Source organism: Passer montanus, unplaced genomic scaffold, assembly GCF_014805655.1.
Source record: "Passer montanus isolate IOZ18808 unplaced genomic scaffold, ASM1480565v1 scaffold444, whole genome shotgun sequence".
NCBI classification, from domain to species: domain Eukaryota; kingdom Metazoa; phylum Chordata; class Aves; order Passeriformes; family Passeridae; genus Passer; species Passer montanus.
Window position 1 is genome coordinate 9,896 of NW_024369307.1, and position 17,511 is coordinate 27,406.

General features: G+C 58.0%; 2 protein-coding genes across 2 annotated transcripts in view; one reads left to right on the top strand and one right to left on the bottom strand.

Moving 5' to 3' along the window:
* The window catches only part of LOC120507893 (ribosome biogenesis protein BOP1-like), an 18,381-nt gene extending 5,099 nt beyond the window's left edge, over positions 1 to 13,282 (bottom strand). The window contains exons 1-8 of the mRNA XM_039721044.1: positions 13,193 to 13,282; positions 10,187 to 10,341; positions 6,794 to 6,911; positions 5,408 to 5,683; positions 3,059 to 3,220; positions 2,830 to 2,910; positions 1,463 to 1,532; positions 137 to 269 (exon numbers count right to left, since the gene is read on the bottom strand). Coding sequence (XP_039576978.1) covers positions 137 to 269; positions 1,463 to 1,532; positions 2,830 to 2,910; positions 3,059 to 3,220; positions 5,408 to 5,683; positions 6,794 to 6,911; positions 10,187 to 10,341; positions 13,193 to 13,282 — 1,085 coding nt within the window. The remainder of the gene's footprint in view (positions 1 to 136; positions 270 to 1,462; positions 1,533 to 2,829; positions 2,911 to 3,058; positions 3,221 to 5,407; positions 5,684 to 6,793; positions 6,912 to 10,186; positions 10,342 to 13,192) is intronic.
* A 2,265-nt stretch (positions 13,283 to 15,547) lies between these two features.
* Positions 15,548 to 16,057, top strand: LOC120507894 (basic helix-loop-helix transcription factor scleraxis-like; the record flags this gene model as incomplete). The annotated part of the gene is made up of 1 exon (XM_039721045.1): positions 15,548 to 16,057. A coding segment is annotated over exon 1 (451 nt), but the record flags the coding sequence as incomplete, so codon positions are not given.
* Between the last annotated feature and the right edge of the window lie 1,454 nt (positions 16,058 to 17,511).

Here is a 17,511-nt window from a genome sequence, read left to right on the forward strand (position 1 = left end):
GTCGGGGGGCCAGGGGAATCAGGGAATTATCCCAGGGGATGATCCCAGGGGATCACTCACACGGCCACGGCCAGCAGGCAGACGCCGGGGTTGGGGTTCCAGGGAAATCAGGGAATTATCCCAGGGGATCACTCACACGGCCACGGCCAGCAGGCAGACGCCGGGGTTGGGGTTCCAGGCCACGCTCTTGACGACGGCGCCGAGGGTCAGCGTGCGCAGGCAGCGCGCCGTGCTCACCTCCCAGAACCGCACCGTGCCGTCGTCCGAGCCTGGAACACACACACGGCGGGGTAACAGCGGGATAACAGCGGGAATGGGATAATGGGGATGGGATAACAACGGGATAATGGGGATGGGGATGGGATAAAGGGAATGGGATAAAGGGGATGGGGATGGGATAACAACGGGATAACGGGATGATGGGGATGGGATAAAGGGAATGGGATGATGGGAATGGGATAAAGGGAATGGGATAATGGCATGGGGATGGGATAATGGGATGGGGATGGGATAATGGGAATGGGATAACGGGGATGGGGATTGGATAATGGGAATGGGGATGGGATGATGGGGATGGGATAATAGGATTATGGAAATGGGATAATGGGAATGGGATAATGGGAATGGGGATGAGATGATGGACATGGGATGATAGGGATGGGATAATGGGAATGGGATAATGGGATAACGGGAATAGGGTTGGGATAGTGGGATAATGGGGATGGGATAATGGAAATGGGATATTGGGAATGGGATAAAGGGAATAGAGATGGGACAATGGGGATGGGATAAAGGAAATGGGGACGGGATAATGGAATGATGGAAATGGGATAATGGGAATTGGGATGGGATAATGGAATAATGGAAAGGGGATAATGGGGGTGGGATAATGGGAATGAGGATGGGATGACGGAGATGGGATAAAAGGAATCGGGATAGGATAATGGGGATGGGATAATGGAAATAGGATTGGGATGGGATAATGGGAATGTGAATGGGAAAGGGGATGGGAAAGGGATAACGGGAATGGGAATGGGATGGGAATGGAGATGGGAACAGGATGGGAATGAGATGGAAATGGGAATGCGGATGGGATTGGGGATGGGATAATGGGATAATGGGAATGGGATTAGGATTGTGATCACGAATGGGATATTGGGAGAATGGGAATGGGATAATGAGAATGGGATTGCAATAATGGGAATGCAATAATGGGAATGGGATTGAGAATGGGGTAACGAGAATGGGATTGGGACCCCAGAGCAGCTGGAAAAGCTCCGGAGTTTTCCAGGCTGCCACAGGATGGAGCCAATCCCAGGATCCTGCCCCGGGGCCGAGGTTGGGATTTTCCAGGGGGAAAATCCCCGATCCCAAAGCTGGCCCCGGAGCAGCTCCGGGTGGAGCTGGGCTGTGGATCCACGGGATTTATCCCGGGAATTCCCAGTCCAGGGGGGATCCGTACCTGACGCCAACCACTGCCCGCTGGGGGAGACGCTCAGGGTCCGCACCAGGCTGGAGTGGCCGCGGTAGATCTGGGAGAAAATCGGGAATGAGGGAGAATCCCAAATCCCGGGAGCTCCCTGGGAGCCTCCGGGAGCTGCTCCGGAATGCTCGGGAAGGGAGGAGGAATTTGGGATTTTGGGAAGGGAGGAGGAATTTGGGATCTGGAGAGAGCACAGCCAAGGCCACCCCATTCCACATCCACAGGGAGGGGAAATCCTGGGAATGGGGATTTCAGCCCAGAATTCCAGCCCCTTCCAGGGGAATATTCCCAAAAATCCCAACCCAAGGCTGTTCCTAGGGTCCCGTCCCTGTTCCCTGGGAGCAGATCCCACCCTGGATCCCTTCAATCCCACTTTTCTCTGGGATGAGCCCCACCGAGCTCCCTCAGCTTCTCTTAGGAAGTTTTCTGGAGCCATTCCCAAAAATCCTGGGAAAGGGAGACCCTCCTTGGCCCTGTTTTCCAGGGATCCCCAGGACCATTTCCCAGAGCAGGAATTCCAGCTGGGATCGGCCCCTTTTCCCAGCCTCTCCCAGGAACCCTCAGCCTCAGTCCCTGCCCTGATTCCCAGGGCTCCAAATCCCAGAATTCCACCAAATTCCAGGGGAATATTCCTGAAAATCCCAACCCGAGGCTGTCTCCCAGGTCCTGTCCCCGTTCCCTGGGAGCAGATCCTGCCCTGGATCCCCCTGGATCCCTTCAATCCCGCTTTTCTCTGGGATGAGCCCCAACAGCTCCCTCAGCTGTTCTTGGGAAGTTCTCCAGACCCATTCCCAAAAATCCTGGGAAAGAGGGATTCTCCCCAGCCCCATTTTCCAGTGATCCACGAGAACATTTCCCAGAGTCACAGGAATTCCAGCTGGAATTCCTTTTCCCAGCCTCTCCCAGGAACCCTCATCCTCAGTCCCCTCCCTGCTTCCCGAGGCCCCAAATCCCAGAATTCCACCAAATTCCAGGGGAATATTCCCGAAAATCCCAACCCGAGGCCATTCCCGGGATCCTGCCCCTGTTCCCTGGGAGCAGATCCCACCCTGGATCCCTCTGGATCCCTTCAATCCCATTTTTCTCCGGAATAAGCCCTGCCAAGCTCCCTCAGCCACTCCTGGGAAGTTTTCCGGAGCCATTCCCAAAAATCCCGGGAAAGGGAGACCATCCCCAGCCCCATTTTCCAGGGATTCACGGGAACATTTCCCAGAGCTGCAGGAATTCCCGCTGGGATCGGCCCCTTTTCCCAGCCTCTCCCAGGAATCCTTGGCCCTGCTTCCCGAGGCCCCAAATCCCAGATTTCCACCAAATTCCAGGGGAACATTCCCCAAAAAATCCCTCACCAGGGCCTGGGTGGTGGGGAAGGGCTGCAGATCCCTCGGCCTGGGCAGTTTGGGAATGAGATCCTCAGGATCCACGTTGACCTGCGGGACGGACACCACAGCGATCCCAGCCGCTCCCGGGGATCCGTCCCCGGCTCCGGACGGGAATTCCCGGGAGGGGCGGGGAGGCCGTGCCGGCGCTCCCGGCGCCGCGTTCCCGGGTTTTGGGGGTTTCTGGGACGGTGCCCACCCGCATCCTGCGCTGGCGGGGGCAGAGGTAGAGGTCGAGGCAGCGCTCGAAGCGCTCGTGGATGAAGCGCGGGTAGGCGGGCACGGCGCGCAGGCTCGGGAAGCGCCGCGGCACGAAGCTCAGGCGCCGCTCCGACGGCTCCTGCTGCCGCCAGGCCAGCTCCTGCCGGAATGCCGCGGGAATGGGGACGGGGATTGGGGGAAACGGGGAGGGGTAACATGGGGATGGGACAATGGGGAATGGGATAATGGGGGTGGGATTGGGAAAAATAGGGAGGGGGGAAAATGGGGTAATGGGACAATGGGAATGGGGAATGGGAATGGGGAATGGGAATGGGGAATGGGAATTGGATTTTTCAAATCTCATCCCACCTGGATCTTTCCATCCTCCTCATCCCACCAGAGCTCTTCCACCCTCCTCAGCTTTCCATGGATCCTCCAAATCCCATCTGGATCTTTCCAATCTCCTGATCCCACCGGGGTCTTTCCAATCTCCTCAGCTTTCCATGGATCCTCCCAAATCCCGTCTGGATCTTTCCAATCTCCTCATCCCACTGGGGTCTTTCCAATCTCCTCAGCTTTCCATAGATCCTCCTCATCCCACCAGGACTTTTCCAATCTCCTGATCCCACCAGGATCTTTCCAATCTCCTGATCCCACCAGAGCTTCTCCATTCTCCTCAGCTTTCCATGGATCCTCCTGATCCCACTGGGATCTCTCCAATCTCCTCATCCCACCGGAGCTCTTCCACCCTCCTCAGCTTTCCATGGATCCTCCTGATCCCACTGGGATCTCTCCAATCTCCTCATCCCACCGGAGCTCTTCCACCCTCCTCAGCTTTCCATGGATCCTCCTGATCCCACCAGGACCTTTCCAATCTCCCGATCCCACCGGGATCTTTCCAATCTCCTGATCCCACCAGGATCTTTCCACTCTCCTTGGCTTTCCATGGATCCTCCAGATCCCATCTGGATCTTTCCAATCTCCTCATCCCACCGGAGCTCTTCCACCCTCCTCAGCTTTCCATGGATCCTCCTGATCCCACCTGGATCTTTCCAGCCTTCTCATCCCACCAGGACCTTTCCAATCTCCCGATCCCACCGGGATCTTTCCAATCTCCTCATCCCACCGGAGCTCTTCCACCCTCCTCAGCTTTCCATGGATCCTCCTGATCCCATCTGGATTTTTCCAATCTCAATCCATTGGGATCTTTCCATCCTCCCCACCCCACCTGGATCTTCCCAATCTCCCAATTCCACCGGGGTTTCTCCACCCTCCTCATCCCACCAGGATCTTCCCACGTTCCCAGATTTTCCATTTTCCTCATCCCATTGGGATCTTTCCAATCTCCTGATCCTACCTGGATCTTTCCATCCTCCCCATCCAATCAGGATCTTCCCAATCTCCTCATCCCACCTGGATCTTTCTGGTTTCCCCATCCCATCCACATCTTTCCACCCTTCTCATCCCACCAGGATCTTTCCAACCTCATCCCACTGGGATCTTCCCATGCTCCCGACTTTTCCGATCTCATCCCATTGGGATCTTTCCAATCTCCAGTTTTTCCATCCTCCTGATCCCACCTGGATCTTCCCACTCTCCCCATCCCACCTGGATCTTCCCAATCTCCACATCCTACAAGGATCTTTCCATCCTTTTCATCCCACCTGGATCTTTCCGGTTTCCCCATCCTACCCACCTTTCTACCCTCCTCATCCCACCAGGATCTTCCCAATCTCCTGATCCCACCGGGATCTTCCCACACTCCCAGCTTTTCCAATCTCCTCATTCCATTGGGATCTTTCCATCCTCTTCAGCTTCTCCATCCTCCTGATCTCACCTGGATCTTTCCACCCTCCTCATCCCACCAGGATCTTTCCAACCTCATCCCACTGGGATCTTCCCATGCTCCCGACTTTTCCGATCTCATCCCATTGGGATCTTTCCAATCTCCTCATCCCACTGGGATCTTTCCAATCTCATCCCACCTGAGCTTTTACACCCTCCTCAGCTTTCCATGGATCCTCCTGATCCCAGCAGGACTTTCCAATCTCCTCATCCCACAGGGATCTTTCCAATCTCCTCATTTTCCATCCTCCTGATCCCACCAGGATCTTTCCATCCTCCTCATCCCACTGGGATTTTTCCAGTTTCCCCATCCCACCTGGATTTTTCCGTCCTCCCCATCCAACCTGGATCTTCCCGATCTTCTCATCCCACCTGGATCTTTCTGGTTTCCCCATCCCACCAGGGCTTTTCCACCCTCCTCATCCCACCAGGATCCTTCCATTCTCCTGATCCCACTGGGAACTTTCCACTCTCTTCAGCTTTTCCATCCTCCTCATCCTACCTGGATCTTCCCGTTCTCTTCAGCTTTTCCCTTCTCCTCATCCCACTGGGATCTTCCCAATCTCCTCATCCCACTGGGATCTTTCCAATTCTCATCCCACCGGGATCTTCCCGCCCTCCTCAGCTTCCCCACCCGGATCTCCCGCCAGAATTCCGGGCTTTTCCTTTCTCCCACCTTCTCCTTCTCCACCAGGGAAGGGATGAAGCTCCGCTTGTCCGCCGGCCGGTTGGTCACCGGGTGGATCCGCACCTCGTGGCTGAAGAAATCCACGGACGGCTGGAAAACCGGGAATGCTCAGCCCCCGGCCTGGATTCCCAGTGGGAATTCTGCCCCGAGGGCCTCACCTCCCACGTTCCCAATGGGAATTCCACCCCAGGGCCTCACCTCCTGCATTCCTGGTGGGAATTCTGCCCTCATTCCCAGCAGGAATTCCACCCCCAGGGACGCACCTCCCACATTCCCTTTGGGAATTCTGCTCCCAGGATCTCCCCTTTCATCATTCCCAATGGGAATTCCATCCCTGGGGCCTCCCCTCCCACATTCCTGGTGGGAATTCCATCCCTGGGGCCTCCTCTTACAGCATTCCTGGTGGGAATTCCATCCCTAGGATCTCCCCTCCCACATTCCCAGCGGGAATTCTGCCCCCAGGATCTCCCCTTGGGTGTTCCTGGCGGGAATTCCATCCCTTGGGCCTCTCCTTCCAGCATTCCTGGTGGGAATTCCATGCCCAGGGCCTCCTCCCCCACATTCCCAATGGGAATTCCGCCCCATTCCTGTTGGGAATTCCAGCCCCAGGACCTCCCCTTTCAGAATTCCCTTTTTGGAATTCCATGCCCGGGGCCTCCTCCCACGCATTCCCGGTGGGAATTCCAGCCCCATTCCCGTTGGGAATTCCATGCCCAGGGCCTTCTCCTATGCATTCCCGGTGGGAATTCCGCCCCATTCCCGGTGGGAATTCCAGCCCCATCCCCTTTGGGAATTCCACCCCTGGGGCCATTTCACATGCATTCCCTTTGGGAATTCCATGCCCAGGGCCTCCTCCCACGCATTCCCGGTGGGAATTCCAGCCCCATTCCCGTTGGGAATTCCATGCCCAGGGCCTTCTCCTATGCATTCCCGGTGGGAATTCCGCCCCATTCCCGGTGGGAATTCCAGCCCCATCCCCTTTGGGAATTCCACCCCTGGGGCCATTTCACATGCATTCCCTTTGGGAATTCCATGCCCAGGGCCTCCTCCCACGCATTCCCGGTGGGAATTCCAGCCCCATCCCCTTTGGGAATTCCAGCCCTGGGGCCTCCTCCCACGCATTCCCGGTGGGAATTCCGCCCCATTCCCAGTGGGAATCCCGTCCCAGGGATGCCCCCGTTCCCGCTGGGAATGTCTCACCTCGTAGGGGTCGAAGTTGACGTCCCCGAAGTGTCCCCGCTGCAGGCGCTGCACCAGCTCCAGCTGCTCCTCCGACAGGGCCACCTCCGCCCCCGTCTGCCGGTCCTGCACCGTGCGCCTGCCCGGACACACGGACACCGGCCCGTGGGGCACCGGGACATGGACACGGGGACGTGGGGGACACCGGGACGTGGGGCACACTGGGATGTGGGGGACACCGGGACATGGGGGACACCGGGACATGGGGGACACTGGGACGTGGGACACCGGGACATGGACACCGGGACGTGGGGGACACCGGGACATGGGGCACACCGGGACATGGACACCGGGACATGGACATCGGGACATGGGGCACACCGGGACGTGGGGGACACCGGGACGTGGGGGACATCGGGATGTGGGGGACATCGGGATGTGGGGCACAGCGGGACATGGGGCACACCGGGATGTGGGGCACCGGGACATGGACACTGGGACATGGACACCGGGATGGATACGGGGATGGGGGACAGGGATTTGGGACACCGGGACATGGACACCGGGACGTGGGGCGCACCAGGACATGGGGGACACCGGGACATGGGGGACACCGGGATGTGGGGGACACCAGGACGTGGGGGACACCGGGATGTGGGGGACACCGGGACATGGGGGACACCGGGACGTGGGGGACACCGGGACATGGACACGGGGATGTGGGGGACACCGGGATGTGAGGGACATCGGGACGTGGGGCACACCGGGACGTGGGGGACACCGGGACGTGGGGCGCACCGGGATGTGGGGGACACCGGGACATGGGGGACACCAGGACATGGACACCGGGATGTGGGGGACACTGGAATGTGGGGCACACCGGGACGTGGGGGACACCGGGACATGGACACTGGGATGTGGGGGACACCGGGATGTGAGGGACATCGGGACGTGGGGGACACCGGGACGTGGGGGACAGGGATTTGGGACACGGGGATATGGACACTGTCATGGGGCACACCAGCATGGACATGGGGACATGGGGGACACCAGGACATGGGGGACACCGGGATGTGGGGGAGACTAGGATGGACGCTGGGACGGACACTGGGATGGACACCGGGATATGGGCATCGGAATTCTGGGATGCACACCGGGGCATGGGGACACCAGCATGGGGGACACCGGGATGGACACCAGCATGGGGGACACCAGGGCATGGGGACACCAGGACATGGGGGACACCGGGATGGACACCAGCATGGGGGACACCAGGGCATGGGGACACCAGCATGAGGGACACCGGGATGGACACCAGATGGACACCACCACATGGGGCACACTGGGACATGGACAACGGAACATGGGGGACACCAGGACATGGGGGACACCAGGATGGACACTGCCACATGGGGGACACTGGGGTATGAACACCACCATGGGGGACACCTGGACATGGACACTGGGACATGGGGGACACTGGGACATGGGGGACACTGGGACATGGACACCAGATGGACACCACCACATGGGGCACGCGGGGGGACGGACACCACCATGGGGGACAGGGATGGGGGACACCGGCATGGGAGACACTGGGACATGGGGGACACTGGGACATGGGGACACCGGGACATGGGGCACAGGGATTTGAGACACAGGGACATGGACACTGCCATGGGGGACACCAGCATGGACACTGCCACATGGGGCACGCCGGGACATGGACACCGGGACATGGGGGACACCGGGACGTGGACACCAGGACATGGGGACACCGGGATGGGGGGGACACTAGGATGGACACTGGGATGGACACCAAGATATGGACACTGGGATGGAGACGGCGATGTGGGACACTGGAATCCTGGGACGGACACTGGGATGGACACCGGGATATGGACACCAGAATATGGGCATCGGAATCCCGGGATGGACACTGGGATGGACACTGGAATGGACACCAGGATGTGGGGGACAGGGATGGACACCGGGATGGACACAGGAATGGACATTGGGATGTGGACATCGGAATCCTGGGATGGACACCGGGATGGACACCGGGATGTGAGACAGTGATGGACACAGGGATGGACACCAGGATATGGACACTGGAATCCCAGGATGGACACAGGGATGGACACTGGAATGGACACCGGGATGGACAGTGGGATGTGGGACACCAGGATGGACACCGGGATTCCGGGATATGGACATGGGGGACACTGGGACATGGACACCAGATGGACACCACCACATGGGGCACGCGGGGGGACGGACACCACCATGGGGGACAGGGATGGGGGACACCGGCATGGGAGACACTGGGACATGGGGGACACTGGGACATGGGGACACCGGGACATGGGGCACAGGGATTTGAGACACAGGGACATGGACACTGCCATGGGGGACACCAGCATGGACACTGCCACATGGGGCACGCCGGGACATGGACACCGGGACATGGGGGACACCGGGACGTGGACACCAGGACATGGGGACACCGGGATGGGGGGGACACTAGGATGGACACTGGGATGGACACCAAGATATGGACACTGGGATGGAGACGGCGATGTGGGACACTGGAATCCTGGGACGGACACTGGGATGGACACCGGGATATGGACACCAGAATATGGGCATCGGAATCCCGGGATGGACACTGGGATGGACACTGGAATGGACACCAGGATGTGGGGGACAGGGATGGACACCGGGATGGACACAGGAATGGACATTGGGATGTGGACATCGGAATCCTGGGATGGACACCGGGATGGACACCGGGATGTGAGACAGTGATGGACACAGGGATGGACACCGGGATGTGGACACTGGAATCCCAGGATGGACACAGGGATGGACACTGGAATGGACACCGGGATGGACAGTGGGATGTGGGACACCAGGATGGACACCGGGATTCCGGGATATGGGACAGGGATTCTTGGGATTCCCAGGATGAGGACAGGGATGGACACAGGGATTCCCGGGATGGGGAGGGAATGGGGAAGGATTCCCGGGATGCAGGACAGGATTCCCAGGATGGACAGGGATTCCCAGGATCAGGGCAGGGAGCCCTGGGATGGACATGGATTCCTGGGATGCAGAGGGAATTTCCCAGGAAGCAGAGGGATTCCCGGGATGCAGCTGAGGCTGGATGGGAGGGAGGGAGGCTCCGTGCCCGATCCCAAATCCACAAATCCAGAATCACCCCGGGAAACCTCAGGAAGCCTCCAGAACCCTGAATTCCAGGAATTTTGGGAACTCCAAGCCCACACAAATCCCACGTGTGCAGTACATCCACGGAATCACGGAACACTTTGGGATTTTAAGGCTCATCCCCATCCCATGGGACACCTCCCGCCATCCCGAGGTTTTTCCAGGCCCTTCCCGGGAATTCCTCACCAGTATTCCGGGTTTTCCATCTTCTCCAGGAAGAGGTCCAGCTCGTCCTTGCTCCGCAGGGGTTTGTAGATCCTCTTCCCGTCCAGGTCGTACCCGATGTGCGGGAAATCCTGGTACCATTCCATGGGAATGTTCCCCACCGTGTTCCGGATGTCCTGGAAGGGAAAAACACCGGGAAAAGGGTGAGGGGAGGGCAGGGGATTCCAGGGAATCCTTGGAAAAATGGGTGAGGGAATTCCAGGGAATCCTTGGAGAAAGGGTGAGGGAATTCCAGAGAATCCTTGGAAAAAAGGGTGAGGGAATTCCAGGGAATCCCTGGAGAAAGGGGTGAGGGAACTCCAGGGAATCCTTGGAAAAAAGGGTGAGGGAATTCCAGGGAATCCTTGGAGGAAAGGGCGAGGGAATTCCAGGGAAACCCAGGAGAAAGGGTGAGAGAATTCCAGGGAATCCTTGGAGAAAGGGTGAGGGAATTCCAGGGAATCCTTGGAGAAAGGGTGAGGGAATTCCAGGGAATCCTTGGAGAAAGGGTGAGGGAATTCCAGGGAATCCTTGGAGAAAGGGTGAGGGAATTCCAGGGAATCCTTGGAGAAAGGGTGAGGGAATTCCAGGGAATCCTTGGAGAAAGGGTGAGGGAATTCCAGAGAATCCTTGGAAAAAAGGGTGAGGGAATTCCAGGGAATCCCTGGAGAAAGGGGTGAGGGAACTCCAGGGAATCCTTGGAAAAAAGGGTGAGGGAATTCCAGGGAATCCCTGGAGAAAGGGGTGAGGGAACTCCAGGGAATCCTTGGAAAAAAGGGTGAGGGAATTCCAGGGAATCCCTGGAGAAAGGGGTGAGGGAACTCCAGGGAATCCTTGGAAAAAAGGGTGAGGGAATTCCAGGGAATCCCTGGAGAAAGGGGTGAGGGAACTCCAGGGAATCCTTGGAAAAAAGGGTGAGGGAATTCCAGGGAATCCCTGGAGAAAGGGGTGAGGGAACTCCAGGGAATCCTTGGAAAAAAGGGTGAGGGAATTCCAGGGAATCCCTGGAGAAAGGGGTGAGGGAACTCCAGGGAATCCTTGGAAAAAAGGGTGAGGGAATTCCAGGGAATCCCTGGAGAAAGGGGTGAGGGAACTCCAGGGAATCCTTGGAAAAAAGGGTGAGGGAATTCCAGGGAATCCCTGGAGAAAGGGGTGAGGGAACTCCAGGGAATCCTTGGAAAAAAGGGTGAGGGAATTCCAGGGAATCCCTGGAGAAAGGGGTGAGGGAACTCCAGGGAATCCTTGGAAAAAAGGGTGAGGGAATTCCAGGGAATCCCTGGAGAAAGGGGTGAGGGAACTCCAGGGAATCCTTGGAAAAAAGGGTGAGGGAATTCCAGGGAATCCCTGGAGAAAGGGGTGAGGGAACTCCAGGGAATCCTTGGAAAAAAGGGTGAGGGAATTCCAGGGAATCCCTGGAGAAAGGGGTGAGGGAACTCCAGGGAATCCTTGGAAAAAAGGGTGAGGGAATTCCAGGGAATCCCTGGAGAAAGGGGTGAGGGAACTCCAGGGAATCCTTGGAAAAAAGGGTGAGGGAATTCCAGGGAATCCCTGGAGAAAGGGGTGAGGGAACTCCAGGGAATCCTTGGAAAAAAGGGTGAGGGAATTCCAGGGAATCCCTGGAGAAAGGGGTAAGGGAATTCCAGGGAATCCTTGGAAAAAAGGGTGAGGGAATTCCAGGGAATCCTTGGAAAAAGGGTGAGGGAATTCCAGGGAATCCCTGGAGAAACGGGTGAAGGAATTCCAGGGAATCCTTGGAGGAGATCGTGAGGGAATTCCAGGGAATCCGTGGAGAAAGGGTGAGGGAATTCCAGGGAATTCCAGGAGAAAGGGACAAGGGAATTCCAGGGAATCCTTGGAAAAAAGGGTGAGGGAATTCCAGGGAATCCCAGGAGAAACGGGTGAAGGAATTCCAGGGAATCCTTGGAGGAGATCGTGAGGGAATTCCAGGGAATCCGTGGAGAAAGGGTGAGGGAATTCCAGGGAATTCCAGGGAGATCGTAAGGGAATTCCAGGGAAACCCTGGAGGATTCCATAAATTCTGGCTCCAATTCCATGGATTCTGGGACTCCCTGTGCCCCCAGCCTCTGCCCACAATCACCTCCATGACCCTGGCTGCAATTCCATGGATTCTGGCTGCAATTCCATGGATTTTGGGAATCCCTGTGCTCCTGATCCCTGTGTCCATAGCTGTGACTCTGGCTGCAATTCCATGGATTTTGGCTGCAATTCCACGGATTTTGGGACTCCCTGTGCCCCCAGTCATCTTCTGCCAGAATTGATCCCATGGATTTTAGCTGCAATTCCACGGATTTTGATCTCATGGATTTTGGGACTCCCTGTGCACCCCTACCCCTGCCCATGATCACCTCCACATCCCTGGCTGCAATTCCACGGATTTTGGGACTCCCTGTGCCCCCAGTCATCTTCTGCCAGAATTCCCTGGATTCTGGCAGTGTCCCAAATCATCTCCTTCTCCCTGGCTGCAATTCCACGGATTTTGGGACTCCCTGTGCACCCCTACCCCTGCCCATGATCACCTCCACATCCCTGGCTGCAATTCCATGGATTTTGGGAATCCCTGTGCCCCAAATCATCTCCTTGTCTTTGGTTGTGATTCCCTGGATTTTGGCTGTGATCCCACAGATTTTGGCTGTGATTCCCTGGATTTTGGCTGTGATCCCACAGATTTTGGCTGCGATTCCCTGGATTTTGGCTGTGATCTCATGGATTTTGGCTATGATATCATGGATTTTGGCTGTGATCCCACAGATTTTGGCTGTGCTTCCCTGGATTTTGGCTGTGATCCCATGGATTTTGGGACTCCCTGTGCCCCAAATCATCTCCTCATCCCTGGCTGTGATTCCCTGGATTTTGGCCGTGATCTCATGGATTTTGGCTGTGATCCCACAGATTTTGGCCATGATCTCATGGATTTTGGCTATCATCCCATGGATTCTGGGACTCCCTGTGCCCCCAGCCTCTGCCCACGATCATCCCCACATCCCTGGCTGCGATTCCACGGATTTTGGCTGCTATTCCACGGATTTTGGCCGCCATCCCACAGACTTTGGCCGCCATCCCACAGATTTTGGCCTCGATCCCACGGATTCTGGCCCTGATCCCACGGATTTCGGGACTCCCTGCACCCCCAGCCCAGCTCGGATCCCCCCCCGTGCCCGCGGGGATCATTCCCAGCCCCAAGCCGGGCCGGGCTCAGCGGGGCCCGGCCTTTTCCCGGGAATTCTGCCGGCTGGAAGGTGCCGGGGCAGCGGCGCGGGATCGCTCCCGGCGCTAAACGAAAGCAGATGGCCCCGGGAGCTTCCAGAGGGCCGGGAAGGGGATGACAGAGGTTGGATTTCGGAAGCTGCCGAGACAGGGATTAAGTGCGGGAGCGCACGGAAGGTGCCGCGCTCCGGCCGGGAATGAACCTCCCGCGCGGAGCTCCTGGGAGGCGCCGCTGGAAAAGCGGGGGGAGCTCAGGAAAACGGCCATTCCAGCCTTTTTCCAGCCGGGAATGCTGGTCTGCCTCAGGGACGGGACATTCCTGGAGTTTGGGGGTGGGATGAGGCAGCCTGGAGATGGGGGGGTTCCTGGATCCCCCGAGTTTAGGGATGGCTCGGGATACTCTGGGGATTCCATGGGGTGGATCCCGGGAATCCCGAGCTGGAGGAGCAGGGGAATCCCGGGAGATCCCAGGGCCTTTCCAGAGGGTTTTCTGGGAGAGCCGCAGAGGGGTTTGGGATGCAGGCTGGAGGGACAGCACCAGGGCAAGGATTTATGGGATTTTTGGGAAGGAATTCCTGCCTGGCAGGGAAGCAGGGCTGCCCCAGAATCCCAGGAACACCCCGGGATGTCGGGAGCTGCCCCCATGGAATGGGACAGGGAATGGCACCTGACACCTCTGGAATTCTCTGCTCCCATTCCCTCCCAGCTCTCCCCGGGCAGAGAATTCCAGCAGATCCCAGCGGCGGCTCCTCAAGGGTTAATTCCCAATTCCTTCCCGGGGTTAATTCCCAATTCCCAGCGGTGCCATCCCGGCATGGAAAACCCTCCGGGAATCCTCGGGATGGGATCACCGGGACACCGGGAGAGTGTTGTGGGGAGAGAATTCCCTTGGCTCCAGCCGGAGCCGAGGGCAGAATTCCAGAGGGATCCCAGAGCCCCTCCCGGGACCTCTGGGGTTGGGACAAGTGAATTCATGGGGAAAACCGGGAAAGGATTGGTGAATTCCCCGGGAATGCGAGTCCGGGGTGGGAGAGGAATTCCAGAGGGATCCCAGAGCCCCTCCCGGGACCTTTGGGGTTGGGACAAGGGAATTCATGGGGAAAACCGGGAAAGAGCAGGAGAATCCCCCAGGAATACGAGTCCCGCGTTGGGGAATGGGATTCCAGAGGGATCCCAGAGCCCCTCCGGAGACCTTTGGGGTTGGGACAAGTGAATTTATGGGGAAAACCGGGAAAGAGCAGGAATGTGGTGAGTCCTGGGTGGGAGAGGAATTCCAGAGGGATCCCAGAGCCCCCCTGGCAGCTCCGGCGACTTTTGGGGTTGGGACAGGGGAATTTATGGGGAAAACCGGGAAAGAGCAGGAGAATTCCCCGGGAATGCAGCGAGTCCTGGGTGGGAGAGGAATTCCAGAGGGATCCCAGAGCCCCCCTGGCAGCTCCGGCGACTTTTGGGGTTGGGACAGGGGAATTTATGGGGAAAACCGGGAAAGTCGCAGCGAATGCGGCGAGTTTGAGTTTCGGGTGGGGGGAAAATTCCAGAGGGATCCCAGAGCCCCCCTGGCAGCTCCGCTGACCTTTGGGGTTGGGACAAGGGAATTTATGGGGAAAACAGGTCGGGAGCAAAAGGGAAAGCGGGAAAGGAGCGGCGAGCTCTGCGGGAAGGTGGCGCAGGAAGGGGTTAAGGCCGGCCCGGAGGGTGAGCTCAGGTAGGCCGGGCCTGGGGCTCCCCTTTCCAAAGGCTCCCTCTCCCAGGCAGCCGGGCCCGGAGGAGGGGCCGCGCCGCCCATTCCCGCCGCTATAAAAACCCCGCAATTCCAGCCCGCGGCTCCCGGAGGATGCGCACGTGCGCCGGGAGCGGCGGCGAGCCCGAAACCCGGGGATAAACCGGGATAACCGCCCGCAAACCGGGATAGAAACCCCCAAACCCGGGATAAACCCGCGATCTAACCCCTCGGCCACCGGGATAAAACCCGGACTAGACCTGAACCAGCGCGACAAAACCCCTAAAAAGCGGCATAAAAGCGGCATAAAAGCGGCGTAAAAGCGGCGTAAGAGCCCCAAAAGCCGGGGCGGGAGCGGGATAAAACCCCCCGAGCGGATCGGCGAGAGCCATGAGCGGCCGCAGCTGAGCGCCCCGCGGCTGCCCCGCTCTCCCGGCGGCACTCCCGCTTCTCCAGCATGTCCTTCGCCATGCTGCGCTCGGCCCCGGGGCGCTTCCTGTACCCCGAGATCAGCGCGCTGTCCGAGGACGAGGAGAACAGCGAGAGCTCGGGCTCGGAGGAGAAGCCCTTCCACATGGAGGGCGCCGCGTTCGGCATGCCGGGCGGCAAGCGGCGCAGCGGCAAGAGCCGCGGGCGGCTGGCCCGGGAGCCGCGGCAGCGGCACACAGCGAACGCCCGCGAGCGGGACCGCACCAACTCGGTGAACACGGCGTTCACGGCGCTGCGCACGCTGATCCCCACCGAGCCGGCCGACAGGAAGCTCTCCAAGATCGAGACGCTGCGCCTCGCCTCCAGCTACATCTCGCACCTGGGCAACGTGCTGCTGCTCGGCGAGGCCGGCGGCGGCGGCGGCGGCGGCGGCGTTGGAGGGCAGCCGTGCCACGGGGCAGCGCCAATTCCATGGGGATGTAGGGAATGGGGACTGGGATTCGGGATCCACACTGGGAATGACGAGCTCCCGTGTGGGGCTTCCCAAAAAAAACGGAGATTCCTGGGTTTACCCCAGCCATTCCGGTTTATCCTGGCGATTCCCTGATTTATCCCGCTGATTCCCAGGTTTATCCCAGCAATTTCCAAGTTTATCTCAACGATTCCCAAGTTTATCCCAGTAATTCCCAGGTTCACCCCAGTGATTCCCAAGTTTATCCCGGCAATTCCCAGGTTTATCCTGGCAATTTCTGGGTTTACCCCAGTGATTCCCAGGTTCATCCCAGCAATTCCCAAGTTTATCTCAACGATTCCCAGGTTCATCCCAGCGATTCCCAGGTTTATCCCTGTAATTCCCAAGTTTATCCCAGCAATTCCCAAGTTTATCCCGGTGATTCCCGGGTTTATCTCAATGATTCCCAAGTTTATCCCAGCAATTCCCGGGTTTATCCCAGCGATTCCTGGGTTTATCCTGCTGATTCCCAAGTTCATCCCGGCGATTCCCTGATTTATCCCGGCGATTCCCGGGTTTATCCCAGCGATTCCCTGATTTATCCCAGCGATTCCCGGGTTTATCCCGGTGTTTGCCCACTCCCGGGATGAGCGGGAATGCCGAGGAGCTGCAGGGACAGCAGAGCCCGCCGGAGGCGGCTCCAAAATCCATGGAAAATCCACAGAAAATACTTGGAAATTCCATGGAAAATCCACAGAAAATCCATGGAAAATCCTCTCTGGAGCCGCAGGAAAGGGACGGGAGAGGAGCCGGGAATGGGCACCGGGAAGGGCCCTGGAAAAGCGGGCAGAGACCGGGACACGGGACAGGGATTTGGGATCGGCTCCCAGTAACCCCAGAACGGGCGTCCCAGTATTCCCAGTATTCCCAGTAACTCCGTCCTGGGGATCCCAGTCCCTGGGTGCCGGCACTCCCAGTTCCCGATCCCAGTACTCCCAGTTTTCCAGTGCCAGGGATCCCAGTTCCCAATCCCAGCACTCCCAGTTCCCCTGGATTTTGGGATTATTCCCCCTCCCGTTTTTCTGAATTTTGGGATTCCCTCTCCCGATTCCCTGGATTTTGGGATCTCTCCTCTCCCCATTCCCTGAATTTTGGGATTCCCTCTCCTCTCCCAATTCCCTGGATTTTGGGATTTCATTCCCTCTCCTCTCCCAATTTCCTGGATTTTGGGATTCCCTCTCCTCTCCTGATTCCCTGGATTTTGGGATTATTCCCTGCAGGTGGAGCAGGGAAAATGGGACTGGAATTGGGGCTGGAATTAGAACTGGAATTAGAACTGGACTTGGGGCTGGAATTAGGGCTGGAATTAGAACTGGAATCAGGGCTAGAATTGGAGCTGGAATCGGGGCTGGGATTGGGGCTGGAATTAGAACTGGAGTTAGAACTGGAATTGGGGCTGAAAATAGAACTGGAATTAAAACT